Raw genomic sequence first — 20,839 nt, 5'->3', positions numbered from 1 at the left:
GCACAGATCTGAAATATAACATTTGGAAATACATAATTTCCAGAAATGTTGAAGACCAGGAATATGTATTCCATTTGATTTTCATTTTTTTCTTTCAAACAGATGAAGACATACAAAATAAGTATTTGATTTGGAAACGTATTAAGACAAAATTTGACGTTACTGTTTTGAGAGTAGCAAATCAATTATGTGTAATAGTTTTTACACAGTGTTATTAGATATGTTAAGATAAATGTTTTCAGACAGCATTTATGTGTTAGTTTATAAGTGTATGTTCTTTGGTTTTGAATAATGATAAATTGAGCTACTGTTATTGGAATTTCATTGAATTCTGAAGTATCTTTTGCCTCTTGTCTTTTTGATTTTCTCTCTCTTTGTTTTTATTTGAGAATAAAAACATGAACAAAAGAGCAAAACTATGGCAGAACATAGAAGTAGGGAAAGGAGAAAAAGAAAGTCTTGAGGTGAAACTTGCTTCTACAAAAGGAGTGATGGGTTAAGAATTCTTTAAAAATCTCCTTTCAGATGAAGAAGAAGGCTAAAAAAACATTGGTTGAATCAGATGCTGAAGAAGAAAACTACAAAGTTCCAGAATATAAAACAGTAATAAATGTTTCCTCAAAAGACCAGCTCAACATTACACTATCCAAATGTGGGCTACAAATGTTGAGTAACTTGGGCACGGTAAGAAAGATTACTTAGCTATGCAGTGTGATAATTGTTAAATGAATGTTTGCACAGATTATCTTGATGAAGTTTTATTCGGTATATTTGTGGTTTGTATCTATACTTTGTTTTCTAGGCATTTGCTGAAGCAGCTAGTCAAACTTCAGACATCTTCAAAAAAGACCGAGCACCATTTGTGATAATAAATTCTTTAGGACTTCCCATCACTGTCTCACCTAGTGATTCCTTTAGTGTCCTAAATGTTGAATTTGGAGCAAAAATACTTCATTTAAGAGATGGAGAGAGTTTAAATATGGAATTTGTCAGAACTAAAAATGAGAGTGACCAGTTCACAGCAATGACAACTCTGAGTAGCAAGAAGTTTTACATTCAGATCTGTAAGTTCCAAAGTTCATACATCTTCGTTTTTGTAGATATTGCATGATGCATAATATTGTATCTTGTACAGGTCAGTAAGTATTGGAGGACTATGTAATGTGAAAGGAGTTTTCAGTTGGATTCTAGATGCATGGCAGTATTTGAAATCCTGTTTTAGTCTTCACAGCTAAAAGTTACGTGTATCATGCTTGTTAATTTTTGTAGCATTAATTTTCTACTATAATAATTTAGGTAACTAATCTTTATTTCACAGTTTTACTGTCATCAAATATTTTTGATTGTATTCATACACTAATGCAACATTAAGCTACCCATTTTTTTTAAAAAATTCTGAGACCTGTGTGCATGTGTGTTCCTAGAAGAAGTTTTTAAGTAAAGATTGTTTTAAATAATTTAAAATAAAACACAAGTAGAGCTAAGAATAAAATTTAGCTATTTTTAATAGTGTATGTGCTAACAATTTAGGTTGATTTATTTTAATAATTGACAGTTTTTCCAAACTGATTTTTCAAACTGGTCTTGACTATATGATTTATTAATTTAATTGTTTTCAATGTGTAAGGTCTGTACCTTGTTAATAAGGCATTACATCTTCTAAACACTTCTCTTCAGACACTCTGTTTGCAGTGGCAAAACTACTTAAATATTTGACTGATGGACTCATTTGCTCTTTTTCCTGTGGTGAAAAAAGAATCTTTACTGGTTTTTCAGTAACACTGCAAGCCTGGCATAATAAAACCTAGTGATTGTACTTTTTCATCTCTAATTTTTTTTAATAGATTATGTGATGCAGAAAATGTTCTTGGATGCACATTTCTGTCTTTCAAATGGTTCTTTATGCTTCTTTTGAGTCTTTCATTTCTCATCTTGTAAACTCTAGGTCCACATAATCATTCCACTGTGGAAAAGATTCCATTGACAAAAGTGAGGCGATGTATTTACAGAGTGAGACACGAGGAATCAGGTGTTGAAAGGTCCATTGTCTGCCAAATTGATACCGTTGAAGGAAGCAAGATGATAACTATACGTTCTCCTATTCAAGTAATTATATTGGCATACTTTATGATTTCGTTATTATTTTAATTTTTTAATGAATGAAAATGATCCTGTGATCTTTAAACATTTAGGAAACATATTTCAAACGCTTATCTGAACAATTCATGTAACTTTGCTGTTCTGTATTATTAAGGTAGTTTAGAAGATCTTTTCAGGAGTGAAAAGTTTGTTCAAAGTGACAAAGGCTGGAGTGGGGTGAGGTGGAAAGAGACCACATTTTAGATTGGGATAATTCATTGGTAAGGTTTTCTAATACTAGCTCTAATTTCAGTCTTCTTCAACTATTTGATTTGTGTGAAGTGATCAAACCTCTCTTAACCTTACCTTGGTTCTGCAAGATATCCTTCTATCAGTTTGTTTGTTTTCATCCTGTACCATTGATACATGAATTTCAAATTCAGTACCAAGTCAGCTGAAGAGTGAGCCCTTTGAGCGTATATCTTTTTTGATTGACATTGTATAGTTTACAAGTACAGAGATGGTCCAGATATTAGACTTCTATAGCAATTGTGTCCCTGTTACATTTCACTTGCTGCTTTTGCCCAGAGCGGTTTATGATTTAGTTATTAACCAGATTTACTTTATTCCTCCCTAAATTAGATTTTATTTTTTTTCCCAGAGCTAATAACGCCATTAAATTAACGCTGAAATTAAAAAACAAAGAACAAGAGAATTTTTGCAAAGAACAAGAGAATATGCCCCCGCAAATTATAAAGGGTGTTGGTAGTTTTAACCTTAAATAAATATTTTACTTCCCTTATATTTTCTGCCATATGGATTTTGAAACACACACACCTTTGTCTGTAATATATTTAAGGGAAAGTCCTTTGGAAACTTATTATGTAGTTCAGATTTATTTGTCTTTGGTTTTACAGGGCTTTATGTTGTCCTTGAAAATAATTTTACAGTAAATGTGTTTCATAATATTATTAATTTCATAATTAAAATATAGCATTAAATTGCACAACTAAATCATTTAAGGATATTTACTGGTATTACTGACAGTTCTTATGAAATACCTGACCTTGAATGGTAAATGGTTAAGATGAACAATGAGAGAGTTCACATTCTGTGCTCTCTTAGGCTCAAAACACTTTATCTTTTCAGTTTTCCCTAATGCATGTTTTGGATTTTTATTTCACGTAGATAAGGAATCATTTTTCAATCCCTTTAAATATTTTTGAGGAAGGAAGATGTTTAGGGACTGCTTCACCAGAGAATGAATTCAACATACCATTGTCCTCTTACAGGTACCTAATTTCATTGTTCTTCTCTTATGGAATGTGTTTGTGTGTTGTTGATTATTGTACCTATACAATACATTGAGAAAAAGCTGTTTCTTTCTGCTACCTAATAGTGTAATTAATGCTGTACTATCATTGCTGGGTAGGATCTTCTCAGAACATCTAGTTTGAGTTAAACAGAATACTATATAGTTCTTGAATTGGAAGTATTTTGAAATCCATTTTACCAAACAACTTTAATTAGCTAAGTTACTTTAAGAATCTGAGCCCACATTCTTTTGGATCACAGTGATTGTCATCAACACTGTACAAACTTTTTATCTTAGCAGGATGATGTCTAGTGATGTAGTGCAGGGTTATTTTAATTTAAAAAGAAAAAAAGTCATGTTTTGATTTTTGTGACTCCAAAGTAAAAAATTGGAACTAATACATTCCAACTCTATCACAGATGTAGAAAAAGACTCATCAACCTTAGAAAGACTTGGCTTCCAGCATAGTTATGCTATTAGCACCTTCAAGCTAACACCCACTTAAAATGGCAACGAGTTTGAAAATCTATCTGAACTTCACCAATTTTTAGGCAGAAAAGTTTGCTTTGATTGTTTTTTATGGTTACAGAGACTTTTTCCTTCTATTTTGCCCCAAACATTCTCCCTATTTTATTTAAGAGGACAACTGTGTGTCTTTTTCGTTATTTAATAAGTTACACTTTACTGTATATAATGTAAGTTCATTAGTATTTCTAACTATCTGTATTTTATTTAATAAGGCTTAGTGACATTCTGATTCATTGCACAGGTTCATGAGTGAGTTCCACTAGGCAGTCAGGAAATAACAAAAATCTTCAGTCAAGAAGCAGCTGACTTACAAAAGCAGATGCCTTACAAAAGCCACGTGTGTAAATAATCCATAAACTTGGTGCTTTATGTGACTGAAAAGAAGGGCACTTTCTGCAGATCTGTTACAGGAGTGAATTGTTTATCCAGACCTTTTGCTTGGAGCAGGAATATAGCAGCACCTGTGAGGGAATTCAGTAACCTCTTCATAAGAATTGCCAACAGTCCCTTCTTTCCAAGGGAAATATGTGGAGGTATGGAACAAAAAACCCCAACTCTTACAATTCCATGAACTTCTGGGGTCCAGACCACCTTTTTCTTCCTCCTTTAAGCAAGATGAAGGCAGGCAATGAATTACTGTCAGAAATATTTTAGAGGTCAAATAATACTAGAATGTCAGTGTTGCATAGCAAGTGTTCAAAAAATGTTTTCGTTTACAGATCCATACTGAGTTTGCAACCACTAACCAATGAAAATGGAGTGGACGGAGAGTATGATATGTGTGAAGGAATTACATTTGATGAAATTGTGAAAAATGTTGACAGTTTATTACAGCGGAAATGCCAGTCTGTGAGGTCAACTAACCACTCGCTTATCATCAATATTGTTGCTGTAAAAGACACGTTGACATCTTCATTATGTGCAGAAGATCAATGGGATTTTCCCTATGTTGTTCATTTATGGCCTTCTGTTCTTCTCCGCAATCTTCTTCCTTATCACATAACTTATTCTGTGGAGGTAATTATTTCATGTTTAAATTTCTTGTAATGTTTCCCGCCTATGATATTAAAGCTGATCAGCTGGTAGAAATATGTTTATAAATGAATATTGAAAGAATGGGCTTCTGTGAGAGCATTTGTGAGACAAGTTTACATGTAAGGGTGAGTCTGTATCTACAGAAATGGTACGAAGATGCGAAAAGTGGTGTTTTTAATCATTAGTACTAAGTCATATGTTAGATACATATGCAAACTAAAACACTGTACAAGTTTAGCCCTGTGAAGGAATCACTTTCTGTTGCTCAAGTGCAGATTGAGCCTAATTAAGCAGTGTAGTTTTTGCTGTAATTAAGAGTGCCTCAGGTGATGTATGTGGTCAGCCTGCAGCAGCGTTCTATGTGCTGTCACTGTCACTGACTTTTAGCAGTAGTATGTTTTCACAGGCCTGCCTTTTTGCCAGGTATGGCTTGAATTGCAGCTCGGTGCCGGTCTGTATATTCTTTTCAGATGAAATTAAACTATAAGGTGCACTTTGACTGTTAATAAGCGTTCATTCTAGGGCCAGATGAGAGCCGTTCTTAAGTAAAATGCCTGAAACATGTACAGTGTGGACACTGGTTCCTCAGCACTAGTTGTCTCATTCTGTGGATCTGCTGTGTATGTGTCCTGCTGCTTACTGATGCAGACTTAGGATAATAGAAATACAGATGGGAGACACTAAATTTTTTTCAGGTGGTCTTAATATTTAGTATTTGGACTCAAATAGTAGAATTTAATCATAACATATTGTCACAAATGCACAATTACTGGAGATAGGGACTATGGCCTCTACCAACTGTGTGGAAGTATCAGGATTTTTTCTGTTTGTCTCTTACAAATTTAATTATAGTGAAAGAAATACTGAGTTCAGGAAATCTATCATTTAATCATGCTTTTATATTTGAATTTGTTGACAGATTTGTGTGTGTGTGTTCATGACCATGCATAGTGGGTTTTTTTTACTATAAAATGTATTAAGATAGACTTTTAAGAATGTAACATAGTTAAATAGAATAGTAAACATTTTAAAATTTGGCCTAAATAACTTGTATCTTAATTTTCCAAGCTAACTAGAAAATAAAAGTTGATATGAGTTTTTAGTGTGACTCAAGTAAATGTACACTTTTTGGTTTTTTTTAAAGGGAGATGGGAACAAATATGACACTTTAGAAGAAGGATGTTCTGTGCAGATTCATAATGCAGTCTTGGATCAAACAAAACTAGATCTGCAGTTGCTTAACTATCTTGATCAAAATTGGAAAAGCGAGTACCATATAAAAAGCAATCTACCGGATATAACCTTCACGACATTTTACTGCATCACGGAGTTGGATAAGACCGAGCTGGATATTGCGGTCCATGTGACTTACACAACTGGGCAGATGGTTATAGCAGTTCACAGTCCATACTGGATGGTAAATAAAACCGGTCGAATGTTGCAATACAAAGCTGATGGTATTCACCGCAAGCATCCTCCGGATTACAAAAAGCCGCTCCTTTTTTCTTTCCAGCCCAAAAACTTCTTCCAAAACAACAAGGTATTATATTTTGTAAAACACGACAGCTCTGTACTCGTGTGTGTTGTTGTGTGGAAGCATTTTTACACTATGAAAGTATCTGCACTATGCTGTACTCTGTAAAGGGCGTACTATATCCCTGTCTGAAGATAAATATTTTAAGTAAGTGTTTTGTCAGATATGCTTGAGATGGGAAATTTACATTGTCAAATGTAATATTAAGAAAGAGATTCTTGTAAATAAAATTTACTGAGAAGTGTTTCATAAATAAAATAATTTCCTTCATTCCTAGTAAACCGCATCTGTAAAGGTCCTTATTCTAAAACAGACATTGAAGTTGTGTAGGAAATGTAAAGCTGTGGTACTTGAAAAATGAATACTTGCAGTGGTGGTAGGCAGATTGCGTCTGAATTGGTAGTAAGCTAATGTTAAGATGCAGTTTACCTTTTGAGCCTGCTGTGTGAGTTTTCAATGCTGAGTATCACTAACGGATGAATCATATGAGAGAGATTACAAGACTATGTCGTTTTACCTTTGATATTTTAATTCTGACAAGTTTTGGAAAGGATTCTTATGTGGTTGCTTCCTCTGGAGTATCTTACACTTAAAATACTTAGTCTACATAGCTTATAACTAAGGATGGTAGAAAATACCTTTCTGAGATGATACTGGCAATTGTTATGTCTTGACTTTTTAATAGATACGCCAGTATTTTCAGTATACACTTACATTTATGTTTATGCATACTTTATATATGATTTTAAATGTTGTCAATGTCTGTAAACTGGAAATTAATTCGGGTTGCTTCTTCACAGGTGCAGCTTATGGTAACTGACAGTGAACTGTCTGATCAGTTTTCACTGGACACTGTTGGAAGTCATGGTTCTGTGAAATGCAAGAGTCAAAAAAAGGAATATCAAGTGAGTTAAATTTATTTTTCAAATTCATTACTTTCAGGAGATATAAGTCAGGTAAGAAAACAACTGTACTTCTAACTATATCTTTCTATTCACAGGTCGGTGTCACCATACACAACAGCAGTTTTAATATTACTAGGATTGTAACTTTCACTCCATTTTTTATGATCTCAAATAGAAGCAAATACACTTTGGAAGTAGCTGAAGAAGGCCAGGAAAAATGGATTCCTATTGTTTTGCAACAGGTAAACTTATAAAGGAAGCTATTCCACATTGTTTCTCTAAGGAAAAAAAAGATGATCTGAACATTCACAGGTGGAAAATATAAGCCATGTTTTCAGTGTTCAGTGACAGTGTCTGAACACATTGTGTTTTTTCAATGAATTATCTGCGTCCCGTTACCTTTTCTCAATTTTGCTTCAGGACATATTGTAAAGCTGGTTTACTTTGTAAGTGGAATGTTTTCTCTGTTACCTGCATCATAAATAGTGTGAGAAAAACACCTGTACTGTTACTATATTATCTCTCTCTGCAATGGCACTAGAGGTCCTGTTCAGTTTTTGCAGTGGTTTGGCTGACCAGGTATGTGTCATGCCACTATCACACAGGAAGAAATCTCATGTAGATCAGTTCAGATAGCTCCAAACTGTTCTTCTGAGACTAGTCTCACTGCTGGTTTTTAGTGCTTACTGCATCCTTTCTAGAGAGGGATCACTGGTCCCTGGGCCGTGTGGTGTGGAAATCGCTTTTGGGCTTTTGACTGCTGCAGAGGTCTAGGCTGTTGCAGACTGGGCGTACAGTTTGGTTCTTTGCACTGCAGTATCCCATTAATTACATTTTGCATGTGCTTTGAGGCCATCATGCCTTCCTTGAGGACATGGAGGAAAAGCAACGCCTGTTTGGGGTAGTGGTGGAGGTCTGTGAAAGCTGAAAGTGATCCATATTGCCTTCTGGGAAGAGTGAAATCTCTCTCCACTCCTTCCAACAAGTCATGAAAAGACTATATCCAAAACAGAGACAGAGTTTAGTGTAACATATAGTATGGTTGGAGGCCCGCTCACTTTTCTTTAGCATTGTAGATACTCCAAATGGTTACCAAAAATGCTTGCAAACTTAAATACAAACATTAAAAGAATACTTTAAATCAGATTCATAACCATACCTTTTTGTTACATTAGTTACCTTAAACACGTGTCCCTTAAGCGTGCATTTTATCTTTAATGATCCTGGAAAAGAAATACCATTTAAATACCGTTGTTTCAATTTATGAAATCGATACTACTTTGCTTGCTTCTTCTTGCCATTGTTCTGTTGTGATTTTTGTTAAGCTGTACACAATGATGTTTGGATCTTCAAGTGTTTAAATCGGTTCAGATTCTTATCATGCTTATCATTATTTTCAAAAAGGTTTCTTTGCTTCTACTCAATAATATACTGTTTACCGTAAGATGACATACTTGTTCTGTTTCCTACTATTATCATCACAGAACCACAGAACAGTTGGGGTTGGAATAAACCTCTGGAGATCATCTAGTCCAACCCCTCTGCTAAAGCAGGTTCACCCAGAGATGGTTGCACAGGAACACATCCAGGCACGTTTTGAATGTCTCCAGAGAAGGAGACTCCACAACCTCTCTGGGCAGCCTGTTCCAGTGTTCTGTCACCCTCAAAGCAAAAAAGCTTCTCCTCATATTGAGAAGAAACTTCCCGTGTTGCAGTTTGTGCCCACTGCCCCTCATCCTGTCCTTGGACACCACTGAAAGGAGTCTGATCCCATCCTCTTGACACCCTCTTAAGATATTTGTAAGCATAGATAAAATCCCCTCTCAGTCTTCTCCTCTTTGGGCTGAACAGACCTAGCTCTCTCAGCCTTTCCTTGGAAAAAAGATGCTCCTGTCCGCTAATCATCTTTGGAGCTCTTAGAACTGTCGTAAGACTCTGACTCTACATAGTTTTTTGGGTTCTGAACGTGCATGATTCCTCATGTAGTTTGTTGATAAAGCTCTGAAATGACAATGGTTTATGTGTAGTGGCATGGGCCATTTCATATCTAACTTCATATTCTGAGAAAATACAGTTAGATTTTATTACTTCTTGGTGTTTTGTGGTTTATATTTGATATAGATTTATTAGGATAAATTGAATTACTTTACAGGAACTTTTGAAATTTTCTGCAAGAAGTATTCCAATGTAGTAGTTTTGAAAGTTCAAATACATTGCTACATTTATTATCTGCAGTTTTCCTGTGTTGACTGTTTCATTGATATGCTTACAGAATTTTCTAGCATGTCCCACAAATGTCATTGTTTCTCAGGTGTTCCATAGTTGTATTAATTGATCTCCTTTTCAGTTATCAAGTATCAAAGGAAGACTTGTAGATTTTAGAATCGCTCCTAATATCTTTTGAAAGATTAGATATGTCACTTTATCGAATGGAGTAATAGGGGTCAACAGAGGAATCCGTATCCCCTCCTAAATTGTTCCAAACTTCACTCTAAAAATTGTTTGCCTTTCCACATTCTGTTGATACTTTCTCTTTTGATAAGCAGTATCTAAAAATCTGAGTTGTGACAGTTAAGTCTGCCAAGGTTATTCATTTGTAACCCAGTTGCTCAATACAGTATGTTTCTTATCTCTTCTAAATCTAGGTAGAGTCCAGACACTATTGATCTATCTTTGGGCATCCAGGATAGATTTCCAGGAACAAGTTTCCATCTGATCCTGTTCTTGAGATATAGAACTCTGCTATCCAGTTTACCTAGATTTTTTTTTGTTTTTTGATTAATGCCTGTAATATTTTGGGTAGTTCTCACTTTGGTCATTTACATTAGGTAGCTCTTAAAAAATACAACAAGCTTTTTGAAATGTTAATTCATATCTCAACTTGCTCTCCTCTCTCCCATACTACTTTTGTCATTTTAACTTAAGCAGAGTCCTTCCTGCTGCTTTTTTATCTGCTCTTCTTTCTTAGTGACAGCCTGTCTTCTTGGGGGGAAAAAAGCAATCTTTGTGTGGAACCTGTCTCCTCTTGGACATGTTCTCTGTCTGGAAAACAGTCAATCTATCAGAAACATTAATTTCTGTTTTTAGAAAAAGCCATTGTTCTTCAAAGGTTGTAATGGAAATTGTTGGACAGTGTATGTATGAAATGTATGAAATGGCTTGCCAAGGACAATCCTTCAAAGTAGGTACAGCACAAGACAGTTAACCAACATATATCCTTAGAGAAAGGAAGGAAGACAACATTGCTAAAGGGTGTGCAGGAGACCACTTCTAAATATAAATTAAAGATCCTATTATGGAACAGAGATTGTTATATAAATATAATAGCTAGTGACACACTTTGCAAGTCTGTGACAAAACATCGGGAAACACCTTCATTTTTGTGACACATTCTGTGGCTAAAGACTATTGCAGAAATTTATTTTTCAGTTCTCTATTGTTGAGTCTGTTACTTCTTGTTTAGCCAATCTTTTAAAATTATTTTGGCTTTGATTTCAGACTTTCATTTACTGTTTACTGTTTCTCCTTGAATTTCCATTGAGCTCTCTTAATTTCCATGTTGAGACTTACTGTATTTTATGCTGGTTTACAACACAATTTAAATTTTCTTTGTCTGTAGGATATATGTTGATAACATCTTCAGTCTTGCTGTTTAACTATATTTTTTTCCTTTGTCTTCCTGCTTCCTGTGGTGTGAGAAACAATGGGAAAGGGAACTTAGTGGTATGGTAAGTTGGTGAACTAGTCTTTCACCATTGAAGATATTAATTCTAGGATTCAGATGCAACTAAATATAAACATCTCGTTTCTTAACCTATGTTGGAGAAAGATGCTCCTAATGTTTTGCATGTTGCAGGTGAACAGTTTTGAATACAGGAAAACTAGTCTATCTAGACAGACTTTGGCTCTTGCTGGTTAAGAATTATTGTCTATCATAGGTTTTTCCTGTGGCAGAACTATTTTAATTAGTTGGAAACTTTTCGTTAGTTACAATTAAAACTTTTGTCTTCCCTGCCTCTTGTCTTGTCTATATGGTGTGTATGCTATTGAGAGAGATTGTCTGTGGGATTTTTAAACCCAGAACGGCTATGATTTCGATTGTGGATGTGAATAGTGGAACATGCTCTCTGATTTAGTTCCCTAATGCTTCATATATTATTTATACATGTTATATACCTACAGATACGTGTGGTTATATGTATATGTGTGTGTGTATATATATATATATATCTCTAATGTATTTCAAAAGAACAACTAGTAAGCCGATGTCCTGTATACTCAAGTTACTATGGGATGTATTTATGCTGATATCCCTTTTTGTCATTGGTAGTCTCTGTCAGATTGATTTGTAATTTATACTTATTTGACAAGACGTCTGTTAATGGAAGAATGGTTTTGTCAATTTTTTCCTTCCTTTTCCCAGTCCTTCCTTTTCCCTCTCCTTTCTTTTTCTTTTGTAACAAGCTTGGCCATTTTGGTGTTGTAGCCATGCTCAGCTTTACATTCTGGATTTCTTTTACATTATCCATTTTATAGCTATTTATTTGTGTGCATATGAAGTCTTAAGGTTTTCACTTTTAGCTCCTTAACTCCTCAGTTTTCTCACTGTAGTCTGAATAATTTCTGACTTCCTTGTCATTTATTGTGGTCAGGTAAGTCATTACTTTTAGGTTTCTTAATACAGTTTCTGATCTAACTCACTATGCCTTTTGGTAGAATTTGAGTATATGAACTTTGGGCTAAAGCAAATACCATTTAACATATAGCTTGTCATCTAACTTTAAAATATCTGATTTTTTTTTCTAGTGCATTCCCTTTTGGCCTGAAAGTGATGCCAACAAACTTCTTGTTAGAGTTGAAAATTCTAATCTCCCACCAAAGAAAATAAATTTTGATAAGCAGGAAAACTGTCTGCTACTGCATTTGGACAACAAGGTAAATGGTTGCCTTCAGAAAATAGGTAGAAAAAAATAAATAACTTTGATTTCCATTCTCAAAACTTCCATCTTCCCATACAATCAAGTATTGAAAAACCTTAGCTGAGGAAAAAGATTACATATATCCAAGTGTATTATTCTCATTCTCGTTGTACACACAGAGATAAGTAGGTGTTTTAAGCGCTTCTCTGCAAAGCAGATCTATAGAAGATAAAACACAGTTCGTTTTGCTAGTGTTCTCTAGCTGAGACTGAGAAGTATTTACATTAGTTCTAAAGTAACACTAAGTTACTTTGAAAAGTAACTTTGACTCTACTACATTTACTTCTATGTTGCATATAGTCTCATCTAGCAGTAGTTTTTAAATATGAGTATTTTAATACTGGAATGTTTTGGAGGGCATTAATGAGTATGAATGTTTCAAGGAAGATTACTCTACTACCATTCTAAATTTTCACAGTACAGAACTCCATAGTTTTGATTACTAAGTGCAATGCCTGTTACCTAGTAGCTAGATCAGGAAAGTATTTTAAAATTATTTTAAAACAGGTTGCTTGTTTGACTGTTTGATGGTTTTGTCTTATGAGAGTAAAGGTTTTCCAAAATACTTAAATTACATTTTTTTTACTAGAAATTTATTCCACTGCTATTTACTTTATATTTTTTTATATTTGATAGCTTGGAGGAATTACAGTGGATGTAAACCTGACTGAACATTCTACAGTGATTACCTTTTCCAATTACCATGATGGTGCAGCTCCATTTCTGTTGATAAACCATACTAAAGAGGAAATTATTGAGTATGGACAAAGGTATGTAAGAGGAGTTTTAGTGTGAATGTCTGCATGGACACAAGTGAACTCTTATTTCATGTATTGTAAGCATGCCTATTTTGAAAAGAAGGCTATTTTTAAAGAAATGGCTCTCAAAAATCTGTTTTGTAAATTGAAGGAATTAATTGTTAACAGAACAGTTTTAGGTGATGATAGATGCCTGTTTCTACAAGTAAAAAAGCTGTTTTGTGGTCTCTCTTTATATGAATTTTGTGGACTTGCCCTCTACATTCCTTTATATTTGTGGTGGGGCAAAGGATGTGCTTGGCTTTTCTGGAACAGTACAAGTGCTGACTGTGCAGAATATTTAACAAATGACTTGTAATCAGATTTGAGACTTCTACTGTTTTATCATATTTAGTTGAGATTCAGTCAAAAGAATAGGATAAAAAGTTACATGAGAGATGAGGGAATGGACAGAAAAATGGGTAGGTAGTTACATAAATTTTTTGAAGCCAGACCAAAACTAAGATTATTTTAACAAATACAAATTATTTGCAATCAGTGAAAATTTTGTTCTGCATCTGCACGCAACTACACTGGTTCTGTTCCAAAGCCCGAGTGTCTTTGTAAGGCTTTGCTACTGTATCCAGATACTGTGCAGTGCTGAGAAGTGTAAACATAGCTACAGCATTCTTGACCTGTTTCTTTTTGAAAGCATAACAGACTTTACCATTTTTTCCTTTTAGTCAATCAGAGCAGTGTTGTTTAAAGATTTTCACTTGAAAAGTGAAAGAGCTGCTAGGCAAACTAAGCTTGCAGCTGTATGTTTGTGTTTGTCTGAAGAATGCAGTCTGTTGTTTGCTTTGGTTTTTATTTGTAAAGATTAGTGATATTTATCTTTTTAGCTGGCTTTTGGGCATGCCTAGTGTAAATTTAAGAAGTATGTATGTAACTTGTAATGAACAATGGAGAACAGAATAGAATGGAATATTTCACTTAGAAGGGACCTACAATGATCACCTAGTCCCAACTGCCTGACCAATTCAGCACTGACCAAAGTTAAAGCATTGTCCAAATGCTTTTAAACAGTGACAGGTCTCCGGCTTCACTTGTCTCTCTAGGAAGCCTGTTTCAGTGTTTGACCACCCTCTCCATAAAAAAAACCTGCCTTCTGTTGTCCTGCCTAAACCTCCCCTGGCGCAGCTTTAAACCTTTCCCATGTGTCCTGTCACTGATCACAGGGAAAAGAGATCAGAACCTCGTTTCCTACTTCCCCTCCTGAGGTAGCTCCATTCAGAGAGCTGAAGAAGACAATTATGACAGACCGTGTGTGAAGGGGTGAGACGGAATGGAGTTTAAAATCTGTTTCTCTGAAAATATCCAGTGTATCCAGATACTGCTTTTTTTCCCTTCGGGAAATCACATAGGGGAAACCTTTTCTAAACAATGGATTTTGAGCACACTTTTCTTCTCTTGGAATATTAATGTTAGGCAGCAAAATCCTGAATTTTCCTTTCAGCTTGTAAGCTCCAGTGTGGTTGTTTTTTTTTTTTCTACATAATGTTTCCATGTTAATCACAAGTGGAGAAGAAAATGAGTATTTAAAAATCTACTGTATATACTTTATTTCTCAAGTATATATATATATGTATTTTGAAGTATAAATACTGTTTTTGTTATTGTTTTGAGAATGGTTTTGTGCATGTTTTTTCATGCACAATATTGCTTTAAGCTTTCCTTTTCATTATTTGAAAAAGTTATTGAAATATTCTTGTTGAAATGCTAGAATGCAAAAGCCATTGACATAAAATATTCATTGATATATTAATTTAATGTTACTTTGTTCTAGCTCCCTCAGTGAACTGGAAGACTGTCTTCAGCCAAATAAGGCAGTACTGTATACTTGGGCAGACCCAGCAGGATCTAGAAAGTTGAAATGGAAATGTGGAAGTAGAACTGAGGAAATTACACCAAAAGAGGTATGGTTATTATCTAAATCTTCTTTTAATGATGTCTAATTTATTATCCTGATCATCAGTGTACATATGAAATTCTGTATGTAGTGAGTATGATCTGCAATCTTGTTTGAGGTTCAAACACAGAACAGTAACCACACTGTTTGCTAGAGCTTGGCTTGTGCCAATAAGCATTGTCTTCAGTTGAAAAGTGTGTGTGTGAGAGCTGCTGTAAAACTTGGTCATTAACATTTTTATTGTTTTCCTGGACCTATAAGAATGCTTTCTATTGTTGTTCATGCTGCTAAGACTTCCACATTTTCTTGTGGGGTAGAATGATGAATAGAGTTGTAACAACTTTTCCTCTCTTGTTCATAGGACAAAATGGAAATACTCAGCCTGGATTGTAGAAAAGTGGTCTATTTAGTGTCATTTTTTGAAGGTTTGCAGCGTATTGTCCTAATCACTGAAGATGAGAATGTGTTTAAATTGACATATGAAAGTGTAAAAGCAGAACTAGCAGAACAAGAAATTGTTCTATCTTTGCAAGATGTTGGAATTTCGTTGGTTAATAATTACACAAAGCAGGAGGTGTCCTACATTGGAATTACGAGGTAACATATTTTGTGTGCCAACAGTCTATAATGTTTTACCTCAGTTGTTTTCACTAACTGAATTTCATTTTGGGGTGCAATGGAAGAAGGTCGTCTTCGCCTGAGAAACTGAGCTCTGATAACTATCTAGACAGTGGAAACACTGTATTGAAAGTGGCAGCTAATTGCCTAGACTCAAAGTAGTGTTGAGATTTCACCAAATCAGTGTTTTTTGGAAGCAGTTATCCGTAGTCAGTAGTCTAACAATGCTTATAGTTGGTGTTGTTTTCTTGTTAAAATCCTGGGCGGATTTCAAACTCATGAGAGCTCTTTCTGAGAGTATGAGATGATTCCTTGGGTACAGTGAAAAAACCCCTGTTATTCAGAGTGTTCTCATTTGTGAATGCCTTGTTATAAAAAGAACAGAAAAGGCCGTTTGTATCTTACTTGATGCAGAAACAAGTTTCATCATACCAGTTCTGAGATGACAGCACAGTGGGGGAGAAAAGGCGGGGGGGTGGGGCATGGAAGGAAAGAAGGAAAGGAAAACTCACAATAACTTCAAGGTGGTACTCTATTTTATAGCAGTTGTTTTGCTCTTTAGCTTGCCTTTTTTTGGTGGTTCTGCAATTGGTGTATCTGAACACAGATGCAGGTGTATTGGATGAGGGGGCTGTGTCTGAAAAGCTATGTATTCGTGGCCTATAGAGTAACTTGTGGAAATACCCTCCCCCTGTCTGATAGTTTTGGTTTGTGCCCTATGGCATGCCTTCTGTTTGACTGTAAGGTGAAATCAGACATGTAAGCTTCTCATAGAAGTGGTGGAATTAAGCAGAAAAGAGTCTGGTGCCCGTTAAGGACGATTGATTATTTTGTTGTTTGATTAATAATAAAAATAAGAGATGAAAGAAAATAACTTATTTTGGGATACCATTAAAAAAAACATCCCCACATACACACACAAAATCCCCAAACAAAATAAACAAAACCACAAAAACCAAAAAACCACCACCAAAAACAAACCACCCCCCCCCCCAAATAAACCCCCACCATAAAATCAGTAGAGGAAACATGTAAACCAAAAATCACCATATATTGGTTTAGAAAGAAAGAGTGAAGAAACTAGCTATCAAAAGTACAGGTAATTCAGGAGGCATTTCATACTGACTTGAAGAAGTTCTCAATTTTGAGCAAATTCAGATATGCCGAAATACATGCAGGTGTATATGCAGAAAACTACATGGCGATTGTAGAATAATGGATGACAGTGCTGTTGCAGCTGAGCTTTCTGATTAAATATCATTACATACCATCTTCATCCAAGTGGGGAGTTATATAGATTTGCTGTTCACTTCTCTTTTTTGCATTATATTGAAGAGACTAGCTTTCTACTTAGTACCAAGATGGCAGTAGGTGATGTGGGCCACTCTTATTTACTACAGTGGTGCTTTATGATGTGGTTTCTCATTCTGTGAGAGCCATACTACAGTAGGAGAAACTTTTTTTGAAACAGCTAATCCTTCTTTCTTGCTCCTTTGTTTTGTTTTCAAAGTTCTGATGTGGTTTGGGAGACGAAACCCAAGAAGAAATCAAGATGGAGACCAATGAGTGTTAAGCAGACTGATAAATTAGAGCAAGAATTCAAAGAGTACAGTGAGCTAAGTCCTTCAGAAAATAAGATTGTTGAGTTGGAATCAAATGTTTTGGTAATACTGATAGTTCTCTAGTTTTGTTGTTTACATGTATATACAGAAAAAAAAATACTTTATCAATTTTGCTATCTTTGAAGAAACTTCCAGTGAAAATTTGAGATGATTGATTTGCCTAATCCATTTGAAAACACTAGCTAGAAAAGCAATCTTTGGGAAAAAAATCCATAAACGTTTGAAAGCTCGCTACAGAGTTCTTGTTATTAGCCTCTAACGTTGAAATTGAGTGTAATATTTTTTCAGGTAATGAGACTAAATGTGCATAAAACTACAGTAAAGAATCTTTGTATTTGGTTCATTTGTTATACCAGGGAGGTGGTCAGGATGTTAGTTTGGGATTTGTTTGTTTTAGTACAAAATCCTGTATTTGTCATGTGCCTTATTGTGGGATAATTCAACTGTGTCATTCAACTACATACATATGAAAAAATCTTTCTAGAAATTATTCTGAAATGTAGAAGCCTATTATGATCCAAATGCTGCTACCCTTGCTACTCATGGGAAATGTGTTGTAGATAAATGAATATGTTATAGGTAAATGAGCTTTTTTTTTTTTCTCAGTCATAGACTCTAGAAAGCCATATATTAAACACTAGTAATCTCCCAAATAATTTGTATTTTGTAGTTTTACTTCTATTGAAATTTATGACAAAAGCTGCAAAACTTTTACTGCTAAGCTATCTTTAAAATGTTAATGAACAGTGTAAATTGTATATTATAAAAAACAATCTTTTGAAACACATAGCACACCAAATTTTCTTTGATAATACAATAGGTATGTCTAACTCCTAATGGAATGAATATGAAAATTCAACAACCAAATGAGATTCCTATCAGAAGGAATTATCTGCCAGCTCTAAAAGTGGAATACAGTTCATCTGCACATCAGAAGTCTTTCAGAATTCAAATTTACAGGATACAGGTGAGTCTTGTCAAAAAAACCCCAGTGAGTTATTTGTTGAGAAAAAGTGAATTTTATGGAAACTTGGATTTATTTTTACAATTATTTGGATTTGTCATGTTTTGCATTTAAGTATACTCATTGCCTTTTTCCTCAGTGTTTCTCAGTCTCTGGAAATACTACTTAAATGCTGCTGGGGGAAAAAAAAAAGGCAAAACCAACAACAAAAAACCCAAACAAAATAAAGCATGAGACAACTATGACACGAGACAACATTTACCATTCATCTTCCATGCTTTCGCTTTTGGCTTTTCTTTACAACCAACCAAAAAAATAAGTACAATTTGTTGTCTTGCATATGTTCAAATTTTTCAAAACGAATCCTTTGCAAAAATTCTGCATAGCATTGATCACCACTAACTTAGAGCAGTTTTTATAGACTACTCAGGTTGGATTATTTCATTATGAAAATTGAGATATTTTGAACCACAACAGCAAATTTTTTTTCTGCTTTTGAATTGTTGGAATGCTACAGGTAATGTTGATAATTCCTGTGTGTGTATCCTGATTTTAAAATACTTCACTATTGAAAAGCTAATGTTCTGTGCCTTGTCCTGTCCTTACCACTACTAGATACAAAACCAGATTCCTGGAGCCATATTTCCCTTTGTGTTCTATCCCATTAAACCTCCAAAGTCCATCACCTTGGATTCAGGTTTGTTGTTCCAGTTTAACATAATCCTTACTTCTAAAATGCAAGATAACTTGTTTGTACTGAAGTTAACCATGTTACTTTCACCAGATGAAGTCTGTATAAGCTTACTGACTACTGAGAACACAAATACTAATGTTAGAGATAAGGAAGCAGTTTTCTCTACACAGAAGATAAACAGAAAGTCATTTAAACAGCTAACAGTTAGAAGAAAATATAATTTCTTTCATCCATTGATATCATACCTTTTAAGCACATCTTTTTGGCACACTAATTCAGTGCTCTTGGAGAGCATAATGTGGAAGTTACATATGGATCAAGCTTATAAAAGGCTTTTGGCTGTTGCATTCAGACGGCAACTGAAACTTAATGCTAACTAATACAGGAGAAGGATTGCCTGGTGAAAATAAGAAAAGATCAAATTGTTTCTTATCTCGATGGTAATAAATCTGTTGCACCATTTCTGTATTGCTTGCATTTGCAATTCTGGGGCAGTGAGGATTCACTTTTCATCTTTAGTCATCCTATTTTTGCCCTAGTGCCCCAAATAAATTGTTTATCTTAATCATGTTGTTTATTTTTTCTTTGCTTGCATGCAATAGATGACCTAGTGACCTATCTGAAATAATCTCAACTAATAAGGAAAGGAATGTGTGCCAAAGCTAGTCTAAACTCAAAATTGCTATGTGAGGCACCATTTATAAGCTCTGTAAATGGCAAATTATATTTTGCCTGCTTTGTATGTAGCCTTTCAACTTCTCTGTTGTTAGGAGCATAGAGCTCAATGTCAATTTACTATGTGATGAATTGCAGTATTCAATTAACTCATACTGGGAAAAGTCACTTGGAAGACCAGAGTAATCTCACCAGGGATTTTGGATTGAGACAAAAACTACTGGTTGTAATTTTGTACAGAAGCTACTATGATGTGAGGTGTTCATTCTAAATATGATGAATTTAAGGCTAGAGTGCATAAATCTGTGGAATTATTTTTTTGCTTATGTTTTCCTATCTGCTGTTAGAAAATCTTGTTTCATGACTAGGGAAATTATTAAAGTCTAATATTATATCAATATTAGTTTGCTTTTAAAAGAAAATGTTATATTTTCAGTGAAATAGAATTTTGATGTTCTATTTCATCATTGTTTTCCTGTTCCTTTCTGTTCCTGTTTTTTTCCCTGACTTGGTTGTTTGGCAGTCATATCCATTACGTAATCCTGCTTTACAGGATTGAGAAAATCCTGAACTTATATGACATTTTCATATTTAAAAAATAAGGGTATGTATGTCTTATAAAAATCTGTGCTAATCTCTTTTTATTTACAACTTCATAGCACCAAAACCATTTACTGATGTCAGCATTGTCATGAGAACTGCAGGACACTCACAAATATCTCATATTAAGTAAGTATTTTTGACATGTTCCTTCTCTTTAGCTATTGATTATGTTTAAGCAAGCCTTAAAGTTATTGAAGGGGCAAACATAATGCAGGATAATTTTACACCAGCTGATTCTTGGAAAGGTCAGAGCACTTAAAGACAGATGAAAGCTCAGCCCCCTTTATTATCCACATAATTGCAGAGTACAGCAAGGATTTTTAATTGTCTTTTTAATGCAGATTCTTAGTCTTTTGTAATTGTAAAAAAACTCTATGTATTTAACAGTGCTATATACAGTGTTAAATACTGCTACTTGATTAAAATAGGTCTTGTTAAAGAAAACATGTTTATCTCAGCCACCTTTTCACCAGTAATGGTGAATCGCTCAAAAAAAAAAAAGTGTTTGAAGTCAATACATAAGCAGACCAACCTAGATTAAATTTTATGTGTTACACATTTTCATAAAATACCTTAATAATT

General features: G+C 34.5%; 1 protein-coding gene across 2 annotated transcripts in view; it reads left to right on the top strand.

Moving 5' to 3' along the window:
- The window catches only part of VPS13A (vacuolar protein sorting 13 homolog A), a 106,487-nt gene that overhangs the window by 58,928 nt on the left and 26,720 nt on the right, over positions 1–20,839 (top strand). For both annotated transcript variants that reach the window (XM_065655749.1, XM_065655750.1), the window contains exons 43-58: positions 526–684; positions 803–1,064; positions 1,946–2,106; positions 3,268–3,371; positions 4,642–4,939; positions 6,102–6,497; positions 7,292–7,396; positions 7,492–7,638; positions 12,203–12,331; positions 13,012–13,145; positions 14,959–15,088; positions 15,443–15,678; positions 17,210–17,363; positions 18,142–18,288; positions 18,901–18,982; positions 20,314–20,383. In XM_065655749.1, the coding sequence (XP_065511821.1) occupies positions 526–684; positions 803–1,064; positions 1,946–2,106; positions 3,268–3,371; positions 4,642–4,939; positions 6,102–6,497; positions 7,292–7,396; positions 7,492–7,638; positions 12,203–12,331; positions 13,012–13,145; positions 14,959–15,088; positions 15,443–15,678; positions 17,210–17,363; positions 18,142–18,288; positions 18,901–18,982; positions 20,314–20,383 (2,714 nt within the window). The remainder of the gene's footprint in view (positions 1–525; positions 685–802; positions 1,065–1,945; positions 2,107–3,267; positions 3,372–4,641; positions 4,940–6,101; positions 6,498–7,291; positions 7,397–7,491; positions 7,639–12,202; positions 12,332–13,011; positions 13,146–14,958; positions 15,089–15,442; positions 15,679–17,209; positions 17,364–18,141; positions 18,289–18,900; positions 18,983–20,313; positions 20,384–20,839) is intronic.

The sequence above is a fragment of the Caloenas nicobarica genome, chromosome Z, assembly GCF_036013445.1.
Source record: "Caloenas nicobarica isolate bCalNic1 chromosome Z, bCalNic1.hap1, whole genome shotgun sequence".
Taxonomy (NCBI): Eukaryota; Metazoa; Chordata; class Aves; order Columbiformes; family Columbidae; genus Caloenas; species Caloenas nicobarica.
Note: the sequence above shows the minus strand (reverse complement) of the source record. Positions and strands in the feature narration are given on the sequence as shown.